The sequence below is a fragment of the Neopelma chrysocephalum genome, unplaced genomic scaffold, assembly GCF_003984885.1.
Source record: "Neopelma chrysocephalum unplaced genomic scaffold, ASM398488v2 Primary Assembly neopelma1_87, whole genome shotgun sequence".
Lineage (NCBI taxonomy): Eukaryota > Metazoa > Chordata > Aves > Passeriformes > Pipridae > Neopelma > Neopelma chrysocephalum.
Window position 1 is genome coordinate 944,785 of NW_020897749.1, and position 26,110 is coordinate 970,894.

The 26,110-nt window shown below is 47.8% G+C and overlaps 1 protein-coding gene across 6 annotated transcripts in view; it reads right to left on the bottom strand.

Moving 5' to 3' along the window:
• Window positions 1-369: 369 nt before the first annotated feature.
• The window catches only part of ILDR2 (immunoglobulin like domain containing receptor 2), a 37,139-nt gene continuing 11,398 nt past the window's right edge, over window positions 370-26,110 (bottom strand). For 2 of the 6 annotated variants that reach the window (XM_027692558.1, XM_027692554.1), the window contains exons 4-10: window positions 16,383-16,439; window positions 11,986-12,132; window positions 11,064-11,240; window positions 5,880-5,993; window positions 4,313-4,523; window positions 2,684-3,374; window positions 370-1,862 (exon numbers count right to left, since the gene is read on the bottom strand). In XM_027692558.1, the coding sequence (XP_027548359.1) occupies window positions 1,827-1,862; window positions 2,684-3,374; window positions 4,313-4,523; window positions 5,880-5,993; window positions 11,064-11,240; window positions 11,986-12,132; window positions 16,383-16,439 (1,433 nt within the window). In that variant the 3' untranslated portion in view covers window positions 370-1,826. Of the gene's footprint in view, window positions 1,863-2,683; window positions 3,375-4,312; window positions 4,524-5,879; window positions 5,997-11,063; window positions 11,241-11,985; window positions 12,133-16,382; window positions 16,440-26,110 lie in introns of all 6 variants that reach the window. The other 4 variants (XM_027692557.1, XM_027692553.1, XM_027692556.1 and 1 more) reach the window with 3 other exon arrangements.

Sequence of the window (26,110 nt, forward strand, 5' to 3'; positions counted from 1 at the left end):
ATCACTGGAAGTGTTCAAGGTCCAGCTGGACAGGGCTTTGAGCAACCTGATACAGTGGAAGATGTCCCTGCCCATGGCAGAGGGTTGGAACTAGATGTTCTTTAACAGGTACTTCCTGCACAAACAATTCTGTGATTCCATGATTTGATGTCCCTGCAGGCTAATCCTTCTCTGCCAGGAAGACCCAGGACTATGATTTCCGAAACTACAGAGGAGTACGGGAGAGGAAAGCCATCCTTTCACCAATTCACCTTCTCACATGAAAACTACGCTGTCATCAGACCTATGGAGATTATTCTTCCTCTCCCCTGACCATTCCTGGTGGGTGAACTGACCTGGCAAAGGAGTAACACAGAAATTAATCTGTCATTTTTTATGGAGAACTGCAGCAATTTAATAAACCCTGGTTCAAGACAGTACTACCAGTATCAGCACCTGAGGCCAGAGAGGTTCCCAAATTCCCAGAGTAACAACAAAAATGTAATTTCAGAGGCTGACAATGTCCATAACACAGCAGGGCACTAAGTTGTTTCTAGGCATAATAGGGGGCAAGATACTGGCCCTTGAAATGTTCCCATCATCTTCCTTCACGTGATGATTTTGGCAGCTAAATAAATGACTGCATAATACCCTATGAAAAAAAGAATGTCAGGCTTCCAAATGGTGTGTGAAGCACTCACTTGTAAATTCAGCTATTCCTGAGACAACAGCCACTAAAACCCCATCCCAGTCAAGGTGAATGAAATGGTTGTAAGCAAAAAGGGTGACTTTCAAAGCTTGTGTCCATCCACGGAGCTTAATTCTTTTTCCACTGCTGTTACTGCTCTCTTCAGTGTCTGGAAACAATTCCCAGAATGGAGAGATACCAGTAGCACGGAATGAAGGTCTGCAGCTGCCTTCTCACTGAGACTGTCCCCTTTTTGCTTCTTTAAAACAAAAAGGCCACTCACTATGCAGGGATGTCTGGTGGTGCTGGAAGCAGAGCACCAGCAAGGCTAGAGCACTGCTTATGGTACAGTGGAGGAGGTACTCTAGCTTGAAGGTCATAGCTCAGCTGCAAGGAAATGCAGCTGCATCAGAACAAAACACAGTTGCGGACAGGGGGAAAACACATCATGCTCTCATCACAATAAAAGCTACTTTGACCCACTTTCAAAACAATACATCAATCTCACCTGAAACTCTCATCACACAATGAACAGAACTAAATATTGAACAAACCAGCTCATAATTGTCTCTCTCCATTCAGCCCTTATCAAAGTTAAGACCTCATCAGTCCTTTTCTTAGAGTGTCTGAAAGGATGTGAGTTTTCTTTCCCATTTAGGGCCCCATCAGCTGGAGGAAGTCTGCACCTGTAAGAACAAGGCCTCGTCCCAGCATGGGGATGACACAGATGGCTCTAAGTATGGATGACAATTTTGATCCAGAGAACTGAGGAGGCAGACAGCAAGAGGTATGCACAGGCCTCCCTTTGCACATGAGACAGGGCAGGAGGCACAAAGGCATCCCCGCTTGTAGTTCAGGGCTGCAGGGACAGTAGGGACATGGCTGTCTTCCAGTGCAGAATGGAGGGCACTGGAAAACAGGGTGCCAAAGAGAGCCCTGGCCTCATTTTCCTGGTAGATTCCCAGACCCTCTGAGACCGAGTGCTGTTCATGGGCGTCTGTCTCTTACAAAAGGCTCTGCTCCCCTGATGAAACAAACAATTGAAAAAGTCCACAGGTGATGGCTGCAAAGGGTCACAGAGTCTTGCTTGTTGCTCTGTATCTTCTCCACTGCAGTCACCTCGTGATATCCAGCCCATCGACATGAGATGTCCACAACTTCAAACCACAAGGGACATCCTTGTTGGGAAATCATTCTGAGGAGAGAGGGAGAAGACTGAAGTCAACGAAAGATTGAAGTCAACAGGAAAGCACCCATGGAACAAAGAGAAAGACAAAGCTTTGACAGAGACACAACAAAACAGCAACAGCTTTGTCCACTCACAACCCATTCCTCTCTCACACATGCCACTTAAGCTCAGGCCTAACAGCCAAGCTACTCTAGTGACAAGGTCTCCCTCATGGAGCAGACTTCAGCCAGATCCCCATCCCCACCAACCACGAACTCATCGGTCCTCACTAGCTGGGACTGTGGCAGGATGTTTTGCATTTGCTGGTAGCCTGGGTGAGGAATGCCTTTGGCATAGAAGCCTCTACACAAGACCAGAGGAGTGGGTCAACAATCACCCCTTTCAGAAAGATGTCTCTTACACCACACCTTGCTACCAGCCCTGTCCCGGTCTGAAGAACAAGAGCCTCTCAACCCTTCCTTAACAAGGATCAGTGCCAAAGCCCTGTAATTTCTGTAAGCCCCAGGTTACTTCCCTATCGTGATCCCTCTAAACTCCAGATAAACTCACACCATATTGGATCACCAGGCTGCCAAAGACATCCCTTACCTCCCCAGTCCCGGGCACAGCTGGCTTTCCCCTCCATTATGAACTTCCATGTAGGAGCTATTTCCCATTCTGGCCTCCTACACCCACAGTGACTTCCCCCTTCCCACGGGCAGTCACACCCAGACCCCAAGCTCTACCCTCCTGGAAAACCCCCTTGCCCATCAACCCTGGTTAGTAACCCCTGCCTGGTGACTCTCCGCTCAGCCTATTTGGACCAGGACCACCAGACATGGCCTCACTGTTTTCTTGGGGTCCTTTTTCCTCTTCTTGTCAGAGGCATTGAGGTAGGCCTGTTCCCTGGCCCTGTACGAGGGGCCCCGGCTCAGCTCCCTCTCGCTGTAGGGGGGCAGGCTGTCCTCCTCCTCATCCTCCTCTTGGGACGACGGCGGCTGCTGCGGCTGCTGCTGCGACTTCTCGGCTTTGTAGGTGGAGGGTGGTGACCAGGCGTAGTATGTTCCCCCTCCTCTCTGGCTGGGCTGCGAGCTCAGCTTCGAGGGGGTGGCACAATGGTCACCGCTCTCATCGTAGCTCCGGGATTTCCTCTCCAAGACGCTGCTGAGGTAGGAGTGGTCGTATTTCTGGCTCCCTCCGGGCGTCCGGCTCACCAGCCTGGGAAGGTGCTTCTCCTCGTGGGCCCGTCTCCGGGGCGGGGTGTACGACCAGCCCCGATCCGAGTCCGTCAGCGGCTCCCGATTCCCTCTGCTGCGCTTGGAGTAGTACTCCTCCATGGAGCTGTCCTGGTGGGGCAGCCCCCCGCTGCGGCCGCCGTGCGACTCCGACCGCTCGAAGCGCCGCGTCTCCTGGCTGTCCGCCCGCCGGGGCCGCTGGCTGTAGGACTCTGCAAAGGCTGCCAGCTCGTCCATGGAGACGGCCGGCACTCCCACGGAGAAGCTCTTGCGGGACAGCATCTCGGACTTGGATCTCTGCTGGCTGCAGGAGGGAAGAGGTAGAGTTAGAGGGCAGGATCCGGCTGCGCTCGTCCCCTTGGGCTGCCTGCAGAGACAATGGAGGGAAACAGGCACTCCTGGGAGCATGAATCATCTGGATTGTTTCCATCATCTTCCATAGGAAGAGATGTGTCACATCCTCGAGACCCGGGTTCTCTCTGCTGACTGTAAAGGGAACTCAGTGCAGACAGCTCAGGCTCTGCATATCTAAGGTTACCCGAGATTAACCCCAGAATGCACCTCCCTTGACCTCCAGTGTGCAGGGCTGGACTTGCTTCTTCTTGGCCGTAGAGCTTGTAGGTTTATGTCCTGCTGGGAAAACCCAAGAACCCAGCTACAGAAGCTCACAGTAGGGCAATTTTAAAGCAGTGAACTGGCAAAATAGCACAGTACTGAAGGAAGGCAATCCCTGCCATTGCTTTTGGGAGACTGGGCTGTTGGTATGTGCGGGAAGGATGTGCTATCTCTCTTCCAGGTACCAGAGTGCCAGTCCTTTAGGCCTGGAGTACAAGTCTTGCTGCACCAAAGCACCAGAGTGTGCCTCCGAATAAAGCGAACCAGTGCTGGGAAGTGCTGGAGGTATCAGGTGCAAATCTCAGGAGAGAGATTTGTAACTGTACCTTCCCACTTTGGGAAGGGTGGCTTGGTTCCCTATTAATCTCATTTTTATATCCCACTGGGAATGGGGCTGGTACCTAGCCTTACCCAGCTGGGTAGGCTTCAGCAGGCGTGTGGGAATCAGATTCATTCTGACCTCATCTAATGACACGTCCAGATTTCCTATTTCTGTCTAACCCCTCTCTCCTGCTAAGCAGAACCAGAGCAGCAGGAAACGGAGAAGAGCTACCGGTCCATCTGTCCCTTTTCCTCTCTTTACCACTTTGCCAGATATAGCTGCCTCCCAACATGGTGATTCCTCACCTGTGCCAGTAACTGTCCCTCTCATCTCTGTAATCAGAGACAGCCTGAGACCTGGACGTGCTGCCCCCGCCGATGACTCCCGCCCAGTATTCCGCGTCCCCGTCCATGTCCCCCGCGGGAGGCAGGGGTTTCCTCCGCGACTGGCGGTAGGGCTGGCGGAAGTTCAGGTCCTCCTCGTGCAACGAGCTGAGCTCAGACACGGTGTTGTTATCTGCAGAAAAGAAATGAGATGGGTATCCTCAACTGACAGCACGTGTGAGAGGGGAGGAGAGGACAGGCTGTGATGCCCCCCAGCTGCAGCTTTCTCCGCAGAAAAGCTGAGCTGCCCTCTGTTAAAAAACAATCAAAATGGAATGAGAGGCCTTCACACCCTTGAACAATCCCGCCCAGCACTGCTGGAGCTCTGTCTGGACACAAGAGCTGCTGTTAGACCTAAAGATCTTCTGAACTTGTCGCTGGCAGCCAGGTGGGATATTCCAAGGGTATCGCAAATGGCATGAGCTTCCCGCATTCCAGAAATTCCCCTCAGTCCTACTTCAGTAACACATGTGAGCTCCCTGCCTTGGGAGGTGGGCACTGAGCGTGGTGGGACATCATCACGACACAGCAGTTGTGCCACTTCCCCCCTTCCTGGTGAGAGACAGGCTGGCTCTGGATTTGCCCTGACTTGCCCATCTAAAACAAAAGCAACACCCACAAAAAAAGATTGAGGGAAAAGTAAGTGTCTGTCTGAATCACTGTCAGTCTCTACCCCATCAAGCGCACTGACATCTGGAGGCCTGACATACCAATCTGCAGAGGTCTTTTTATAGTAAAGTTTGTGGGTGGAGAAGACAGTGTGCTCAGCAATGACTGTTTAAGAAGAATATATAATTTGTTCGTTATGCCTAATCTGTACAGAGCTTTGATGTAGTGTCATTCCCATTCCCTTACCTTCATTGATTTGCAGCATCCCACATGTCTATTTTAAATGAGTCTCTACCGGTGCCTAACATGGGTTAGCTCAGTGTCACAAAATCTGGCTTCTTGAGTGTTTCTTGCAGTCCCTGCTCCTTCTGCAGCAGCCACTCCAAACAAACCTTCTGCATCCTTCAAACCACACTGTGGTCACTGCAGCCCACAAAACTTGCTTTCAATAAAATCATCCCTCTCCTATTTTGCCATGCTGGGAATTTACAGACTGTAATTTACACTGTAAGATGTATAGAAATTGTGAAAACAATATCCCAGCTATTATCACACCACAGCCTGTAGAAGGTGTAAGTATCATAAGGTGCTGATGATCCAGAAGTTTAATTACCTGAGTGCATAATTTTCATGAGCTTTTCAGTATCCCTCACTTTATCTGCTCTAATTAAGAATGATTAGGTAAGCACCAGATCTTCAAAATCAGAACGTACCTGTAGATACCTAAAATCTAGGCTTTATCTGCCCCATTTACTGTATCCTGGACATCATATCTTAAAGGCTGACCCTGAGGCAAAGCCAGCCAACTTTGAACTATGAATTTGCAGTCTTTTTCCAGTCAGCAGGAAGAAAAAAAAATGAAACCATGCTTGTTTCTTACATCGTTCTCGCATCCTCCTGGCTGGGTCAAACTGAGCCAGTTCTTTCTCGACATAGTACAGCACCTTCATGGAGTCCCTGTCCTTGTCAGTCTGGATCCTGTACCCTTTGCGCACTGCTAGGGAGAAGGAAAAAAAGCACAGGAGGGAAACACACATTTAAGATTTTGAAACAATTTAAGAACAAGACTTTCCAGCAGCATTGCTTCTGTAGTCGAGCTCATGTCTGCAGGCAGGTAGGCTGCGTCAAAACAGACTGAGTCAGTCGCTGCTTCAGAGGAAATTCGTCTAAAATGTGGGATGTGAAGTTGTAGCAGTTGCATCATTCTGAAAGTTTGCAGTTAAGAGCAAAAATGGTTTTGGAAATGCCCAATTTGTACAGCCAACTGCATCAAGTGGTGTCACTGCCACAGAGTGATTCCAACTCCCACAGGCGACTGCGGGGAGAAAAGCAGAACTCCTTTCTCCTTCCTCAGCAATACAGAAAGGATTTGTCATGGTATGGGAGAAGCAGCCCCGGAAGACCAGGCTTCCTCTATGCAGCGGGGGCTGTAAGCTCCCAGTCTGCAGGAGCAGCAGGTGGCTGAGCATTTGGGAGCTGTCACTCTGCAGGACCACTCCACCCTCCCAGCACCGTGAATTCTGCTCGCACAGGTTGAAGAGCCTGTGGCAGCAGAAGCTCCAGAGAATACAGAAGGAAACATCAAATCCCACAAAGCACATCACACTGTTTTAAGATTTATACCCAATCCCATGATGAGGCCACTGGCAGCTGTGAAACTGCCTGCTCTGGCATTCTTTACGTGCTTCACTCTACAGAAAAGGTACGTCTTACACATACATTAAGTGCTTGACTCCTGGGATTACTCCATTTACAGGGGAAGTCTGGACAGCTTTTTTGGGGGTTTTCCACACTCCTGTGTGCAGAAAAGAAGCCCCTACACATCTGGAGCCACAGCAGCTCTAACTCTGGGAGGCTGGGTCCATGCACACCTTACCTGCTAACAATAGCTATGAACAGCCTGACTACCTCAAGTCAGCAAGCAGAGAACTCCACCTGTCAGGGCTTTGAAGAAAATAAGGCTTTTATAGCAGATGATTTAAGAAAGGTCTCAGCCTGGGACTATTTCAGGGCCGACACGAAAGAGGACAACAACCCTCAAATTCAGCCTCACTACAGAACCGTGATAAGGACAATTCACTTAGCACTACAGAATGGAACCTGTCTGCCTTGCATGGGGTTAATATGTTCCCTTGTGTGAATACTGCAGTGGTGCATGAGTGCTCCTCTTGTGGAACAATTTAAACACTTGGAGAATGGTTTTGAGCCAACCTGTTCCTTCTGTTTTATCCCTCACTGCAATATATCAAGCTACTAACATATGGCTTTGGTAGTACGTTGCATACTATGCACTGTGTGGGCTGAGCAAGGACTTGGCAGAGGTATTCTTAGGCACCTTCTGTCCTACACAGCTGTACCTGTGTCTGTGCACTATCAAATTACCATGCTCTGCTTCAGGAATGGTTGTGCCATAGAAATGGGTAGAACAATCCCTGTCACAATCCCACAGGTTGCTTCGGGAGCAAAGTGCTTTCCTGTGGGTTTTCACTGCGCACACGTAAGTTAAGTGACTGCATCTTGAAATATTACCTTGTGTGTCTGCACTTGGGAAAGGTATTAGATGTAAAAACACAGTATGGGTCTATCAGGGTCCTTCTTTTAACTCCAGATAGCTTAGCTGACTGCAGTCTGGAGTTCTGCACACTTCCCATGAGTATGTGCACAACGGCTGCAAAATGCACACAGTGGTTTACAGAACCCTGGGAAGGAACCCTGTCTCTGCCTTCCAAAATGAGCAGCACAGCACATCTCCTCAAGTGAGATTTCTACTATAAAGAGGGGCTGGACTGAGTGGCCTCAGAAGAGATGGCTCCTGCTGCACTGCATGAGCAGCAAGGCCAGTTCTGCACCTCACCATCACGGCTGGCCTCTGCCTGGTACCCAGCCAGGAAAGAGGCCTCTCACTATTCTTTCTTCTAATGTCTCTACCAGGAGCTCAGCTAAGCTGCCACCTCATTTACACACAGGCCAGCAAACAACCATCAGCTGGAAATGACTCTGACCTACTAATAACCTTTGGGGAACTTGAACAGGCAGCTTCCAGGCTGTCTCCCCGGAGCCACTACTCACACTGAAGCTGTGCCAAATATCTGTTTGGGCAACATCTATAGCTCCTGGAACTGATGGAGAATTAGCTAGGCTTCATGCTTGACTTGCTATTGCAGCTGTGTATCAAAAGGCAAATGAATTTCTTGGTTAATTCTGCAAGCATCTAGAAATTAATTTTGGATTTAAATCTGCAAAGATGACTGTGAACTGCTCATAAAAAGTATTTTCCATTACCGATGAAGCATTTTTTGTCTCTACGTTTATTTATTAAAAACTTCTCATAATGATATTAATAATGTTCAACTTATTAAATCTCTTCACTATCCCTTCATCTGAGAACCAAAGATATTACTGCTTCCTCCTCAAACCCTGCTTCATCTGTAATTGCCATAATCCTTTAATCAGGTCTGAATAATTTTAGGCCCATCTTAATTACAAGGAAATAAAGATGCAGAGATGTTGACCACATGTCCAGAACCATTCACTGAAGTCAAAGAGAAGAGAACATTCTTCCCTGTTAGACCATATTTTTTTCTCCTGAACAGTTCACAGATTTCTTATGTTTAAATTGTGTTTAACTAGACATTATTTTTATTCTTCTGTGGGTGGAACCAAGTCAGCCAAAACTGTAAGCTGTTTCCCTCCCCAGAAAGGACAGCACTACTATTTTTTTCAGACAAGTATGGGTAGGAAATAAATGATGCCTCATCCTTAAACACTTTAAATGTTAAAGGTCTGCAGCTCTAGGATCAAGAGCTTCCCTGTGTGCAGGGTTTAAGGGATATATGCAAGAGTCTCCAGGTAACCACTGGATTTAAAATAGAGCATGAATTCTAAATTATGTGTTGCCAACACTTCTAAATAAGAGAGCTAAAAGTTTTGAGATTTTTTTCCCTTATCCAGCCCTAAGTTTAGGATGGAGTTCCTAGGCTTAATCAGAGCTTTGTCATATGGCTTTTATGTAACCCTGGACAACTTTTCTAAATATCCTCATGCCTGAGTTTGCTCACTAGATCCCCTCACAGGGGTCATTTTTAAGCATAGAATCTATCTAGGGCAAAGACTGTAGTTTTTAGCCTTTTCAGGCTCCAGCCTCTGTCCTCCAGCACTTCTGATCCCGTTTTTCTAAAAGGACTTGACAGAAAGGTTGAACTCTCGAAGATAAAAGGTTTCACATCAGACCTACACTGGCTGTGTGGAGGACACAGAGACCATGATTACTGCTCCATCTGAGAAAAGGCCCTTACTATAAACTCAACAATTACCTGTTTTGTTTAGCTTGCTGTCTGGCCAACCAGCAAATAAGTAGCATGGAAAAGCCACATAATGTTTTCTCTTCCACAGCCTGTCATTAGGGGATATTCTGGCTTTGTGAAGGAACTTAAGGGACAAGGAACAGGATACATGCTATAACCCTTCCTTAGCTCCACAGTTCAAGGAACACCTTGAACAACAGGTGCATGATCAAGACTAAGCATTAGACCACATTCTTGCAAAATAAATTAATTAAAAAAAAAAATTAAGAAAATTAAGAACCTCTGCTGTCTTGCCACAAAGGTTAAAATTCTGTGACAATGTTTTTATTTGCAATACACAGTATTTCACGTCAAGTCCTGAGGTGAGGGATTGAGTCCAGACACCTGATTTGGATTATAAAATAAATGCATCCTTCTGTGTAATGATCATGCAAATTCAAGAGCCATTCTGTTTGGTTACCAAACACATCCACAGTTTGTCATTCTGCACTTGTGCTCTGCTAGCAGAGACAAGATTGGGGCTGTGATCTGACTCTTAAAAAAATCCCTCGAGTTCCCACAGCCACCACCACGCTCTACAGTGACATTTTTCACAGGAGAAAAAAAATTTAGCACTGGAGTGTCATTCATCATTTTCTGACAAAGGTTTTTGAATTAGATAGATTCTGCTTTGGATCAATGATTGATTTATTTCCTATTTTAAAGTGCTCCATTCCAGAGCTGTTTTGATTTCAGTGGCAAAATAAAGTATGATTGTTGAAGGAAAATACTTTTTGTAATTCCAGAAAGGTTAATATACTGACTGGAGCAGCAGAAGGACGTGCAGAGTTGTTCCAAAAGCTTGATTAATTGATTATGCTACTTAATCTTGTCTTTTCATATGTGTTTTATCAACACACTGTCACAAGCAAATTCAACAATTGATAATTAGTGTGGTGCTTTGAAATCAGACACGTAGCTGGATCAGTGGCGACTCTACACTGGTAAAACCCATTTCTGCAGCAGCTTGTTTGACTTCAGGCCACCACTCCGATCCTGAAATGCATGTGACTAAATAGCTGCCCCCTTTTTCCTTGATGGCAGCAGAAGTGACCCTCAACGAGACAGAGTCATCATAGTGACAGTCTGTGTCTGACACTGATCCACAACTCCTTTCTAGTTAGAAGCCTTTCATCTCTCACATTGCACAAACGCAAAGGCTGAAGAAAAAAGTGCCCTACTGACTTCTGTAAGGTAAAGGACGGGGTCCAGCCCCACATGCTCTTGGGCAGAAACACCAAGGGAGTAGGTTCCTTTGCCCAAAAGGCCATGGGAACACTAAAACATGCTGCAGCAAAAACTGCTACCAAGCAGTGCCCTAGAGAGGGTAGAAAGAAGAGTTTACAAAGAGAAAGTAGCCTGCAAGGCATCAGCTCTAAGGGGAAAATGGCCACTACCTCCGTTCCCCTGAAATCATCCTTTTGTCCTCTGCAAGTAAATATCAGCAGCAGTAACGAGAGGGGTCCTGTACAGGAACTTGGCCTCCCATTCCCTGGTGATGTAAATGAGGATCCACAGACTGACACTGTGCTGACGGCACTAGAAAAGTTGGACCGTGTGGCCCTGAGGGATGCAAGTGTCACTGTCAGAGACAGGATTAAAATGCAGTTTCTCTGTGTTTCTTCTGTTCACACCACTCGACCAGTGACAATCATTCTTCCTTTTCCCAGTCCTGCTCCCAATAAAGGGGACTGAATGTTGTGCCTGGCACTGCAAATTACCATTCTGGCTTCCTCCACTGGCGTCACTTGGGGCTAAGGGAGGGGGGTGCGACTTATCCATCAGCACAGCAGGAGATGGGACACCAGCTACAGGAACGCTGGGGATGTAGTATGGACCTGGCATGGCAGAGACTGGAGGAGGGTACCCAGCTTTTGCTGCTTTGCCTGCTACATACACTGAAAAAGAGAAAGAACAAGAGTCAGTGTCACAGCAGCCCCCCGCAGACCCTCACAGCACGCGGCTGAAACCTGCACACATCACAGGTGACAACACAGCAGGAGACAACCAGACAAATGAATTTAAAAAGAACCAACCCGAATTTCTCTGAGCCTCAAAGGGCACTGAGGGGAGTTTAAAAAAGTCACACAGCAGGTTGGATGAGCACTGCAAGATGCCCAGAAAGATACTCAAGAGTGTTACAGCCACCACTACCACTGCCACGATTTAGTGGCAGTTCAGCTTTAAAAACAGCTGATGACCCAAGCAGCAGGGATGAGGCTCATGAAACTTGACAGATCTGACTGAGCCTGACCAGGAACCTTGCTGGGTTGCAAGGATTTTGCACTGTTGTAGAGGGCAGCTGCTTTGCATTGCCAGGAGGAAGCCTCCCAGGATGCTCTTAGCTCTGACCCACAACATTCACTGACACAACAACAACTTTGGAATGGGAGCATGACACTTTGGAGAAGCAGGCACAGCTGCCAAGGCAGGGAGGGCTCGGGGAATTACATTTGTAATTAACTTTGAGCGCTCAACCATTGAGTAATAGGTCAGATGCTTCACTCCCTAAGAACGAGTTCTTTAGCCAAGCAAACTGCTCAGGGCAAGGGAAGCATTATTAGCAGATTCTCCTCCTGTTCTGCCAGGGAGCTGAAGCAGTACAGCAGAAGATTTGCACCAGGCTTGGGCAGGGTCACTCACGTGCCCGGGGACAGCAGCAGGACTCAGGACAGCAGGGGCAGCGGACGTAACAGCAGCAGCTGTGTGGGCAGCACTGGCACCAGCAGATCCCCACCAGGAGGAAGAACAGGAACGCCCCCAGGATCACCAGGCCCACAAAGACCCACTCTGGAAAACAAGGGGAGAAAAGAAGATACTTACAGGATTGCACACTGCTGTGGAAGGGACGTCAGCAACACCCTCCCAACGGAGAGCACAGGGACAAAACAGACAGGTGAATAACAGAAGTGGACTGGCTCCCTGTGGGTCCAGGACTAGGTCCTCCTCTGTGTCCAAATGGCACATGACAGTGAGAAATGGAGCTACAGAAACGTTGTCCCTTCTGGCACCACCTCTGGCTGGCTGAGAAACAAGCAGCACAGAGGCAGGAGCTCCCCTTCCCCAGCCCAGAAACCCCTTCACCCGTCAGCAGACCCATGAGAATGCCACAGGACGTGCTCCATTAGCATTTGGATCTCATCAAAGACTCATTCTTCTCGGCCATGTTCATGCCCTGCTTATGTGTTTGTTCCCTACCCACATTCTGGTTTTAATGGGACAAACTAGATAGTGAAAAGCACGCTATAAATAGCCCAGTAAATGAGCCAGGCCTGCCCCTTTGCAGCAAGGCCCACGCATGCAATTATTCTTTTGAATGTGCCGAGTGAACATCCTATTCAGGCGCTGCAGCCAGCCAGGAAACACAACAACCACTTTTTTTTTCCCCCCCACTGAAGTCTCAGATGATGTCTGAGCCAAGCCCCAAAAGGGAGCAGCTGAAAAACACCCTACAAATGAAAGCACAGAAGAGCTGGTCCACAAAAACCAGGATGGGGTTGGAAGGGGAACCCAGCCTGTGCCAGGGCAGCTCCCGGCTCTGCATCTGAACACTCTGCACTTTGCAGGGGATTGCGAGCACAGGGCTGCACCTACTGCCACGTGGGAATTCCACAGACTAAGGGAATGATCAGTGAACACATCTGGGCTGAGAAATTTCAAGATTCTGAACACATAGGAAGCCTAGAGTTGGTTTTATGTCAGAGAGATACACGGACCTATCCAGAAGCCAGATGACTGGTGGGGAAAGACTCCAGGTGTTATTCAACCACCTTGGAGAAATGGTAAAAAAACAAATAAAGACATGGTGGGGCTGCTTTGCAGTGGGGTAGAGTTTATCCCCACTCCAGACAAAAAAAGCAGCAGACCACTGTTTCCAAAAGATGTCCAGAGCTCTCTAAGGGATCTCCTGGTACATCACTATCCAAGATGAAGAAGTATTGATACAAGGATTGCAATGTGCACACAGAATCACACTGGGAAAACAGTGCACCCCTCACCTGCATCTTCAAGCTGACAAGTCAAGGAGAAATGTTCCACTTGGACCAATCAAAACAGAATTTTTTCTAGTTCTTAATAAAACACAAAAATAAGAAGGTGACATTTTTGATCCATTCACAGAATTCTGTTTGAACAAAAGTATGATTCTTTGATTAGCTGGAGTTTTCCTTAACTCTTTTACAAACAATTCCCCTTTTTTAATGTCATTTTAAATCTAGAATTTAAAATTTCCTTTAAAAAATGTCAGTCAAAGATCTGGCGTCTACAAATCAAAACACTTCATTTCAGAAGTGTGAAGTGAAATGTTTTCTACTTTTTTTGAATATTTTATTTCTTTTTTGGCTGAAACAGACGAATTTCATTTAACTTTGTAGTTAATTTTGGTCTCTGTGGAATTATTTTTTTTCATTGAACTTACTATATGCTGAGAAGAATTCAGCTAACAAGTAAGGAAATGGCAGAAGAGAAGCATTCATGAATGGAAAAGCAGGAGCTGAGAGATTATTGACACAGTTCCTCAAGTGCCAGTTCTTGCAACTATTTTTCTTAATATTTTCATTATTTACCTTGACACAGAATATAAGAATATGTTAATATATCTTGACAGGAAGTAGTAGGGATGCAGTGTCAGTAAAGACAAAGACTGGGATGTGCTACAGAAAGGGCCAGTTACCCTTGGACCTACAATGAAAAATATTAAATGCAGCAATATCCTGAATTTCAAGGTATGCAGCAATACTTTCAAGGTCAGAGGTTCAAAGATTAAGAACAACTTCTGTTCTGAACAGGACGTCACTAGTTGAAAACAACTGAAAAACAAGAGAAATGATCCAGTATACTATTCCATCACAAGATAACTGCCACCAGTTATGCAATACAGCCACAAAGAATGGCAGACATAATCCTATGCCCAACAAGGGAGGAATTTCCAGTAGCATTAAGGAAATATTAATGCCATCACACAAGGTCTCCCCTCCATGTAACTTCATCTGAAGTTGTATAGTACAGCTCTGGTCATCTTTGTAGAAGAAAAGATGAATTAGAGTTGGAGCTGATGCCAAGCAGGGATCTGAGGGGATGAAGGGACTTGGGAGCCTGCCTTGCAGCAGGGGAGTTGGAGCTCCCTGCCTTAGTCCATTAAAAAGAAGGCTGAGGGCAGACATGGCTGCTGCCCATAAATATGCTAGGAGGACAAATGCAGGAAGAAAAGCAGGAATTACAGTTAAAGGTCTTACATAAATGGGCACAAACAGGCTATCAGGAATGCAGAGAGAAGCTGAAAGAAGCACATCAAAGAAAGTGATCCAATGGGAAAGGCCAAACCCAGACTACCCTGCTAAGCTTATGGAAAGGATGAAATTACGTGGCTGGCAAGCAAGACAGCAAGCCAGACTATCCTTTCCAGTCCTGTACTTTCTAACCTATGCCAATCTGAGCAGGGCAACAGCTCAGTGGCTTTTTCTTTTGTCGTGTTCTCATCTTGTCCTCCACAACCATCGTGGATACAGAGAAGGTGGCGAAACAGAAGGTGGCACGACACAAGTGGCCAGCCACAGCTATGCAATGAAGCTCAGATGTCAGATCTCCAGAGCTGTTAGTGAACAGTTGAAAACCACTCCATAAAGGATAAAAGCCCGGTAGAAGAGAAAAAACAGACACATCAAGTCCGTTGCAAGAGTATCTGTGGTCTGCCTGAAGACATCCTAGGAGTACAAAAGGGCGTCAGGTTAGCGTGTACCTTGCATGGTGCCAGATACTCAGCACCAGAAGTGGATGTTTGAAATCAGTGTCACAACCACTGGGACCTAGGAGTCAGGAGCAATTTTACTCCACAGGAAGTCAGACCTTTTGCTTCTCTGATGACGTTAAGGAAACAGCAGAAGAGCCTGCTGGCTCCTCCTGTATGCACAAAGCTGGGGTTCAGCCAGTTCCTGACACAGGTGTGCTTTTGTTTGTTCAGGTAACAGGCAATGCTAACAGCTGAAAAATGTTTTGCTCCTGCATCTTACATTTTCTTGTTTACCCATGCAGTAGGGGTATCAGAAAGCTACCTGGCTAACACACAAGAATTTTATACCCATTCAATAAAATTGTAAATAATGGTGGAAAAAGTGTTAGGCAACAGAGAATCAACTGCTGACTATGCTGAAAAGACCAATCCCTCTTCTGCCATGCAGAAATTCTAGGGAGGTTTGGGTTACACTGGAGGTGGGTGAGTGTCTGCCTTCTCTCCGTTTGCATCTCTGGGACAGACTCGAAAATAGCTTCACACATTTCTGTGAAGTCGCATTTTTGCCCAAACGTGTGAAAGAAATGCTCCTTGGGCACCATCAGGGAATGATCAGATGACTCAAGGGCTAAATGTTCTCACAGCTTTTCCCTTTCAAGGACAATCTGTTGCACAGTCTCCGTTTCCTCTGCAAGCAGTGCCAGAACTGGTGGCCCTTGCTAGTTTGGCTAGCGAGGGATCTATCACGGGCACGGAGCTCTCACGTCTGCTCCAACCACCTGGTGTTACCAAGATGGTGCCCTGGCCATGTAGCACAAGGGAGGCTGTGCCACTGATGGGCTGCTCGCCAGTGTTCTATTGCTAGCACCTCCTGTGCCACCAACTGTGGCGATGGCTGTGGCAGTGCCACAAGCCAGGGGCTGGGGAGCTGAGGTTCCTGCACAGGAGCAGCTGAGGGGCAGAGCCACACGGGGCTGTCGAGGTCTCGTGGGCTGGAGCAGCGTTACCTTTGTGCTGGGGGAGAGGAGAGAGCCTGACACAAAACCTCCCCAAAACAGCACTGGCATTTCTGCTCCCACACTGATCCTGGCATGACATGAACCATCTCTGTACTGGCTCCCAGCACGGCCCAGCATCAGCTCTCTCAGATCTGAACCCAACACACTTTCCCATTAAGTGACAGGCTTTTCTCTCTTTATCCCCAGATAAAACACACATACGAGTGAAATGTACACCACACAAAGATGCTGCAGGAGGATAAACAGACAAGGTGACAGAGGAATGGGTATTGAAGGGTGAAATGACTGAATACCTGGCATAATCTCCACAGCAAAACTGGGCAAGAGATCAGCAAGCAGCCCTGTCCTGCCTAGAAAAGACAGAAGGAGGAGAACAAGGAGAGGTTACTGCAAGAAAAACACACTCCCCAGCCCCTGCCTTAGCCTCCAGTTCCCTTCCTCATCAGCCCACTTGCACTCTCGTGTTATGTGAATTCCTATCAACCAGAGATGTCATCCTGCTCGATGCCTGGTGTCTGCCACTGCACTTCTGCCATTTCTGTGTCCTTGCATTTTATCTTTATCAGCAGAGCTGGGGGGAAAGAATCTGGAACAGAGCTTCTCCAATCTAGGCACAAAATGACAAGAAAAAGGAGTCCCTTTAGCATGGTTACATGGTAACATCTTTCTGGAGATACACTCTACACATGCAAAAAGCTCCTGGAAATACACGACAGTCCTCAAACAGAAGGACTTTGTTTACTTTTGAAATGCACTGATGTAGTTTCTGTGGATGTGAAACATCTTTAGCCCAAGGCCATTGATAAATCAGACACATGCATCCAAAACCCGTGGGTGGTGCTCTCCGTGTGGGGCTCTGCAAGTGCACAGACAGCTCCAGGAAAGGAGCCTTAAAGCATGACTGTGCCTATGTGCTAATTATTTGGAAATGCACGAGGAACTTGGTGAGATTGTGTCATAAAGCCCAACTCCCAAGCGAAGCAAACCAACCAGGGGAGGATTTGCGTAGAAATTTGTGTGGAGCCACTTCGCAAAAGGGGAAAAAAAAAAACAAAGGCAAGTCAACTTTGAAATTTAAAGCCAAATACAAACAAAATCCAAGCCCAAAGGCAGCCTGGTGCCTATTTGCTTTGGCACTGAATGTCTGGGATATTTCCAATGCACAGCAAACATCCTGCCCAGTGTTCAGCTATAATTTACACACACCTGCATGGGCAGAACAGCCGTGCAGCTGTGCTGTGAATTCTTCTACAGAGCCTTCTACCAGGATCATGCTGGGATTTTTAAAGACATGCACAAGGCAGGAGGGCTGCACTCTGAGGAGGGACACACACTGTGGGTGTAACATAACAGGCGCAGCTAAGGGTAAGCCAATGCAAAAGTGGCAGAAAGCTACCTTTAACCTCCCCAGAGGCCCTGCAGGTCCTGCACTAAGCAGCACTCAGACACAGTGATTGATGAACTGGATCCCAAGTTCCTTGGCCTCTAGTCTGTCCTTGAAGCACATTACAATCAAATTCCCACTGTCCATTTTTTCCTCAGTGCTTCAGCAGAGGCTCTGTAGAGATCAAAAATCCACAAGGAAGCCTGCTGGAGCCATAATGAACATACTCTTGAGTGCAGGCAGTGCTTTGCAGCCAGTTGCAACTCATCAAAGCTGACTAGTACTCACAGTAACGCCCATCATGATGAGGTGGTCCTGAACTCTTAGCAAAAGACAGCATGGTGATGTTTCACATAATTGTTCCTCATTTACCATTTTGAGGGAGGGCTCTTGCCATCAGTCCACTGCAACGTTTTCATCTACATTTACAAAGAGTTTCATGACATTCTTTGCAGTCCATTTTCTGCAGGGATCAAGTGTCCAAACCACTCATGACTAGTGTATTATGGGAATGTGCTCCTGTATGCCTTCTGCTCACAAAACATATGGACACGTATACAACACATGTGTGGCTTAAATCTTGGGTGCCACAGGTGGGCTCCAGACACATGCATCAAATGCATGCCTCGTATGACGGTGTCCTAGATTTACAGTATGTTCCACATGCACATTAAATATATTCCTTATTTTCACAAAAAAACCTCAAGCAGTTCTTTCACAGGCCTGTGTGTGTGTGTGTGTAAGTGAACAGCACACGCATGAACCACATGCATGCAGAACACATGGGCAGACATGAGCATGTAGCTTGCCTCCCATGTGTTATCATCTCTGCACAAGCTCACATGCAGCCCCAGTTTGAGAGCAGATGTCAATGGATAAACAGCTGGAGGTATACAGCTAATTTAGGGCTTGAATTAGTGTTAACAAAGGTAAAGGAGTGACACCTATAAGGAGCAAGAACTCCATCTCAAATGGCCATCAGCAAATAGGTGCCTGCTTTATTTTGAACCTACTAGAAGAGCCTTGAACCCTGCTAATGCTGGGTCTTATGGTACCTTCTGATCCCCAAGAGGAACTACATGACTAAGAGGGAAGAAGCATCCCTCAAAAAAACCAGTGCCTGAGTACTTGGTAAGTCATTACAAAGACAACCAAAGTGGTTCCTCTGTGTTACCTACAAGCAGTCAAATATTTCCCTGCTCGTGCAGCCCGACTCGGTTCATCAGAGCATTGCCTGGGGAATTTGGATCCCTGCCCTGGCAGAGGGGCTCACACAGCCCTGGGGGCCCCAGAGCCACCAGCAGGGATGCACAAAGCCCGGGAGGACCTGAGGCAGCAGCGAACACCACCACAGCTCAGCCTGAGCTCTGCTGCCTCGACTACCCCAGCTGACAGTCAGCGAGCACAATGCCGCCTCTGGACTGCTGTGCCCCCAGCAGCTTCCCACAGCTCTGCCCCCTCCCCACCCTGGGCTGAATTAATTCTCTGATAAGCCTTCCCCACACTATTCGTTCAGGGAAGCCAACAGGCCGAGGCCCCTGCGGTTGCCTCAGCAACGGGAGGCTCCCACCATTGTCCCTCACTGAAGGCAGCTTTCTTCACTCTGCTGCTGCTGCTGCTGCCAGCAACAAGTGGAGCAAAACCCCCACCCCGGCTGCCAGCAGGCACAGGGACAGGGCAGCGCCAGGGGGCAAGGGCTGCCAGTGGCTCTCACCTCCTGGCCTGTGCAAGCCTGGCCCACACATGGGCACACCCCAGAGCCAGGCAGTGGCCAGCAGAGGGGATCCTGGGACAGCACCCCAGCGGGTTGCACAGTGCCCAAAACACACAGAGCAGGGTCTCCTTTTGGACCCATGGCTGTAAAACCAGCCAGGACACAGTCACAGCACCCATCCAGCTCTCTGTGCCAAGGATGCTCCTTCCATGGGTGTTAAGCTCACTTCTCTCATTTTTTTTTAAGGAAACTTTAAGGTGGAGGCTGGGGCTAGATAGCAGTTGATGGGGAGGAAACAATTTAGTAGAACATCCTGCCAAGAACCACCTGGCCACACCACATCTGCACAGCAGCTCTGCCCAGCTGAGAAAGGGCTGCAAGCACTCCAAGACGTGGCTGGGCACCGCTGCTGAGTCACAGCTCTGTGCTCCCACCCACAAGAGCTACGTGTCCTCTGTGCAAGCTCCCACCGAGCTCCAGCAGACACCCCCAGGGGAAAAGAGTGAATAGAAAATGGCCCCGTTTACCAGGGTTGTCCCAGGTGACTGTGTCAGAGCTAGGAGCTTGTCCTCATTCCAGAAAGGATCTGGGACACGTGCCATCTCTATTCCCACCACGCTGCTGTGGGGCTTTACCTGCCCGAAGTGGCCTCTCACCAGGCACCTCACATGCCCCAGGCCCCAGCCAGCCTTGAAGTGCCAGGGAGCCCATGAGCCCCCCGTCTGCTCTGTGCAGAGCACAGCAGTAGAGCACAGGAGGAGGAATGGGAGAGGAAAAGCTGAGGGGATGATGCAGAGCAGCTCCAGGAGGTGCAGAGACACAGCGGAGGCGAGCGAGGACAGGAGTTAATACACAGGAGGCAGGCAGGCGACAGAGCGGGAGAGCAAATAGCAGCGGATCAGGGAAGACCTGGAGTCAAGCAGACAATTAGCAGAGAGTCTGCAGAGAAGAGACACAAAAATAATTAGGGTAAGTGGTGCAGCTGAAAAGAAACGATGGCATGAATAAAGTAGGCACAGGTGCAGTCAGGAACACGGCAATTGGGTAAATATGGGAACATGGCAAATGCTGGCAATTGCATAAATGTGATAAATATTGGGTAACTATGGGAATAACTTTGGAGCCGTTTTCCTCTTCGAAGGCTGCTTCTGCAGCCCTACCTGCTGCAGTGGAACCACGGGATGCAGCAGCTACAGAGAGAACTATTTCCTTCTCAGTGGTGGAAAAATGTGCCGAGCCATGCCACAGCAAGAGGCCCCTGGCACGGGACACTGCCCTGAGGGGAGGCTGGAAAGCATAAGATAGGAACTGTGGCCCTTGTAAATCAGACACTTTTCCAAGGAGGCTGCTGTGAGATTTATTGGGAGAGCATGGCTCTGCAATGAGTTCCTCTGTGCTCCCTCTGCTCGGAGTAAACTTTATCCTTTCTTCCCATCCTTCTCTTCAATTGGAGGGAGAAACAGCAGCAGCCCCTTTTGGAGATCAAAGTTTTAGCAGGCAACAAAGACCTCCAAGGAAGCTGTTGCCATGGCTACCTTAGTAACAGAGGTCTTTTAATCACACCAGTCTCCTTTGTGAGCAGCGTGCGGCTGTCGCTGACAAATAAGGAGGAAAAGAGGGGTAAAAAACCTTGGCAACAAGTAGCACTTCTAAACGGTGTGAAATAACTAACTAGGAGTAGGCTGGGCTAGGGGTCCTAGAACCAGATCACAAAGACAGCAGCACAGTGGTCCGGGGCAGTGCCCAATGAGGACAGGATGAGCACTCTGGGGGTAGGAGGGCACGAGCAGCCTTCCTGGCATCAGCAACTTTCCTGGATTTTTAAGTGGAAGGCTCCTGTGCCAATCACTTCCTTCGTCTGCTGGCACCACCCACCTTTGGTCCCGAAAGTGCAGCTCAAGGTCGGCAAGCCCTCTCCGGTGAAGTTCCTTACAGGCATCTCCCCGACTGAGATCTGGCCCTCTCATCCCCAGCACGTGGCCAACAGCACCGATATCTCTGCCAGCTCCTGTGACCGAGCACTGGCTCAGATGCTACTGGCAGTTTTTCAGCAAATCAGAGCAAAATCCTAAAACCAACGTCTTGTAAGGGAGAGTTTTGCCAAGAACTTTTCAATCTCCAAAATCATGTCGACTTTTATAATACAGTCCCTCCTGGCACAGAAGAGACTCCAAACCTGGCTATATTTATACCAGCTTTTGAGTCACTTTGCTGAGTAAGAACTGCCTTATTAGCATTGCACATCGTACACACGTGTCCCAGTAGAGATTTGTCCTCTCTGAAAGCCAACACGTGTCTCTATTAGTACGTTAATTACAGCACAATTTGGTGTGTGTGTACGTATCTCCATTCTTTCCTACCTACAGGTGTTAAGACTTCGATAAATTTTGGGGTTAGCCTGTATAGATATTGGCTGGTAACACAAACTACCGAAGTTGGCAGTTTACCTTTGTTAAGTGCCGTCTTTGGAAATTAACAAAAACCTCAAGTGCTAATTGTTGTTATTTAAAGGACAACAATGGGAGAAGCTGAAGGTTCTAAAAGGTTTATGGGGGGGGAACTGATAAAAAAACTGATAAACTGTCAGCCTGACCTTGGTGAGCGGACATGGCTGTTACAGGACAACCAGAGGATCGGATCCAGCCAGCACGGATTTACAAAAACCCAGCAGGTCCTGTCTGACCAACCTTATCACCTTCTATGACCAGGTGACCCACTTGGGAGGATGAGGGTAAGGCTGTACCCTAGCTGGACTTCAGCAAAGCACTCTCTGCTGGGTTAAGAACTGGCTGGATGGTCCAGCCCAGAGAGTGGTGGGGAATGGAGTTACTCGCCTCGAGTGCTTTGTCCACTTCTGAGGTGCTGGAGTGTGTCCAGAGAGGGGCAACGGAGCTGGGGAAGGGTCTGGAGCACAAGTGTTAAAAGGAGTGGCTGAGGGAGCTGGGGCTGTTCAGCCTGGAGAAAAGGAGGCTCAGAGGTGACCTTACCACTCTCTTCAACTACCCAAAAGGTTGTAGACAGGAAGCCTCTTCTCCCAGGCAACTAGTGACAGGACAAGAGGCAATGACCTCAAACTGCACCAAAGGAGGTTCAGGTTGGGCAGCAGGAAGAATTTATTCACTGAAAGGATGGTCAGGCATTAGAATAGGCCACCCAGGGAAGTGGTGGAGTCAACATCCCTGCAGGTGTTCAAGAAATGACTGGACGTGGCACTTGCTGATGTAGTTTGGCTGACAAGATGGTGATTGGTCAAAGGTTGGACTTGATGTTTTTTTCCAACCTTAATGATTCTGTGATTAATTATAAAGTAGTATTTCACTAATATATAGTTTATATAGTAGTTGCTGCCCAAATGAAGGGGAAAAGAGCACAGTCAATAGATGTCTAGCAAAGCATATGGATCACTACCCAAACTATCAAACCAACAACTGGGATTAGTGGAGCCCTTTCCTGCCTCTTCCAAGAACTTGACAGGTCCTTGGAAATGAAGCCACTGTTTCATGAAGCGTGTCTAAGCTACGTAAACTCTCAGAATGCAAACACTGCTGAGCCTGCACAGACCTACACATCTCAGGGTACCCAGCTGAGCCGAGCTGTACCTACAGCCACTGCTCTACAGCTGCACCAGCCTGGCAAGGAGCAGCACAGCAGCTCCCACAGGACCCTGTACCTGGTTAGTAAATTCCGGCTCTTGGGAAGGCTTACTGGGTTATACACAACCCCATGCAACTAAGCTGGACAGCTTCCTGATGTGAGAAGGTCACATGAAGAATGGGGTATCCCCTGACACTGCCCTGTACTTCCAGTGTGAAGGGTACTGCAGGCAGGCACCCTGCACCCACTGCACTGGTACACGTGCAGTTCCTTCAGAAAGGCTGCAATGAATTACTTTACTGAAGCCCACTGACATTCTCGTATAAAAAGCAGAACACAGGGGCTATGAAGAACAACATGATTAATAGCACTGTGTTTCAAGAAGCAGGACACTAGCTGATAGCTACTATGACAGAAACGTACTTTTTAAAATTTTGGATTCGGCCTTTTAGATTCAATCGCATTAGTTCTAAAAAATAAAAACATATAAAGTTGAAAATGGATTCACTAGCCCAGCTATAATGTCAGCAAAGGTTCTACATTTCTAGTAAAGCACATGAGCGCAGAGAGCATCACTTGGCTCCTGCTGTGGAATTGCTAAGCTCTGTCCAGCCATGCTGCAGCAGAAGCAGAGCTCATAGAGCTTCCAGCACACTACACCTCATCTGGAGATTCCAAACACCATCAAAATACACATATATCAGAGAATCACAGAATCATTTAGGTTGGAAAAGAACCCTTGAGATCGTTAAGTCCAACCTATGAGCGAACACCACCAGGTCAACCAGACCATGGCACTGAGTGCCACGTCCAGTCCTTCCTTCAACACCTTCAGGGATGGTGACTCCACCAACTCCCTGGGCAGCCCATTCCAATGTTTAACAACCCTTTTTGTGAAGAAATTCCTTCTGATGTCCAACCCGACCCCCCCAGGCACAGCCTGAGGCCATGTCCTCTTGTCCAGTCACTTGTTGCCTGAGAGAAGAGACCAACCCCCACCTTGCTACAACCTCCTTTCAGGTAGTTTTAGAGAGCAATAAGGTCTAAAATATGTATTTTATATATAATAAGTGTGTAATAGTACTTTTTATTTAAATTCTTCCCTTACTCTACAGGAGGTTCACTACCAGTCAATCTCCTCTTGTGTTTCTGAGGCACAGAGGTTACTCTCCCCTCTTCCCTCACCTGCACTGATTCCATCAGAGAGAGTAAAGACCCTGACTAAGCAAAAGCTACTGACTGGTCTTCTCAGCAAAGCACATAATAAGCACATGCTTAACATCAGGTATGCTTTACAAATCCTATCAGCTTTGCTGAGCACAAATGGATATAAAAAAATGCTTTTATGTTCTTCTGAAATAGCCCTGAAATGAAGGCAGCACAAGGGATTCTCTAATGCTACCCAGAGCTGACCAGCAGCTCTGTGTGCCAACACGACACATCCAGGTGACAAAACCCAACATGCAAACCCATCATGGCTCAGGCTGACTGGCTTAAGAGTTCACTGGTAGTCTCAGTGATTGCTTCCCTAAGAAAAAAGAAATGCTGTAACTTGCTCAGGTTTTGGATTTTGCTCCAATTTGTGATAAAGCAGCTTTTGACCGATTTTTAAAGGTGTGATTCACTGTATAAAAGCAGGACCCTCCACTTTTGGCTAAACAAACTTCCATTAATTTATCAGTGCTATTAGGTATCTACCATTTTTGCCTCTCAGACCCTTCATGGTTCCTACGTGCTGTAAAACTGCCCTGTCCAGCAACATCTCTCTCTAACTCAAACGTTCTGGTTTTTCTATCACCCCAAATGATAACGTGACAACGCCCTAGTCAAAATTCTAATTTAAGCTTAAATCATGCAGCAACCCCAAAATAAGCAATGTAAATATATCTGAAAGGCCAGTCTCAGCAGGGAGCAAACAGCAATGTGCTGTGGGAATCATAGTGTCTCTCACACACCATCCCTCCACTGCTCCAACCTAACAGGGAATCTGTTAGGTTGGAGAGAGAAAACCAGCAAACAAAACCCTTTTACCACATGTTTCCTAGGACTGCGGAATCGCTCCAATCTACATCTGTACCCAGTGTCTCCCTCCAAGCAGTGGCATGGAATAAAAAATGCCCCACAAGATGCCAGAGTATTAAGAAATGGTATTTTCACCGCTGGCTGCTTTATCCTTTAGCCATCAAAGGGGAGGGACAAAGGAAAAAGAAGGAAAAGTAACAGCAAAGGCAGAAGGAAAAGAGCAAGGTGGGAATGGGGAGGGAGGCAGGGAGGGAAGTAACCCTGGAATTGCACCAAAAGCTGGAATGTTGCCTCTGTACACACTACCCAGGAAAAGAAATATTCACAAGCTGCGCCTAACAGCATGAGGCAGAACAAAGTATGCCCACAACAAGTCTGCTTCATGCTGCTGCCAAACTTGGCACGAGTGCTGCACACAGCGCAAGGTCAGACCCACAAGCTGAACAGAAAAGCAGATGTGGTCGAGGGTAACACAAAGCTACGTGTTTCCTCCCAGCATAACCACAACAAACTGGGAACAGGGACACCAAGCCAGCTCCAGAGGGGGGGATTTCTATGTTTTCTCCCCACATAATCTTCTGTACACACCAAAAACCAGATTCTTCCTGTTACCATGGCACTATTTCATCACCGGTGTCTGAGCACAGTTGTAGACACAAGAGGAAGACACCAAATCCTGGACAGGAAGGTGGAGAAGGGACAAAAATTCAGCAGCTCATCACCACACAGCCCCAGACAGGTCCTCTGGAGGGGGTATGTAACAGCTACCATTGCCATCTGGCAGAGACAATGTCACCTGAGCCCACACAGGTCAGTCCTGGGCCTCTTATTAACCGGCATATGATACACAGTCACACCGTGGGTTTGGACAGGCAAATGACACTTTTCTGGAGGGACCAGGCTGACCTTCCACCTTCTGACCTACCACTCCAATTGTCCATTGCTTGACCATCCTCTGAAGGGCTGAGGTGGTGGCACTGCTACAGTGCCTCACCCATTCAACCTGATTTACTTTGTGATGATAACTACAGCTCGAAATGCAAATGCCAATTAAACTCCGGCCTTAGGCAGAAGAGCAAGGGCACTTGACAGACTTGTTCTATCATGCTTCCACATATCACCTAGACACTACTGGCCCAAGCTTTTTAACATTTCCTTCCCAGGATGTACAGAATCTGTACACCCCAGAACCATGCTGACTAGACAAACGTGGCTATCCAGCAGGTCTTAAGGAGAGTTGGGAAAAACTCATCTGAGGCATCTACAGTTCAACTACTACAGCTGGCTCAGGGTATGTCAATGAATGT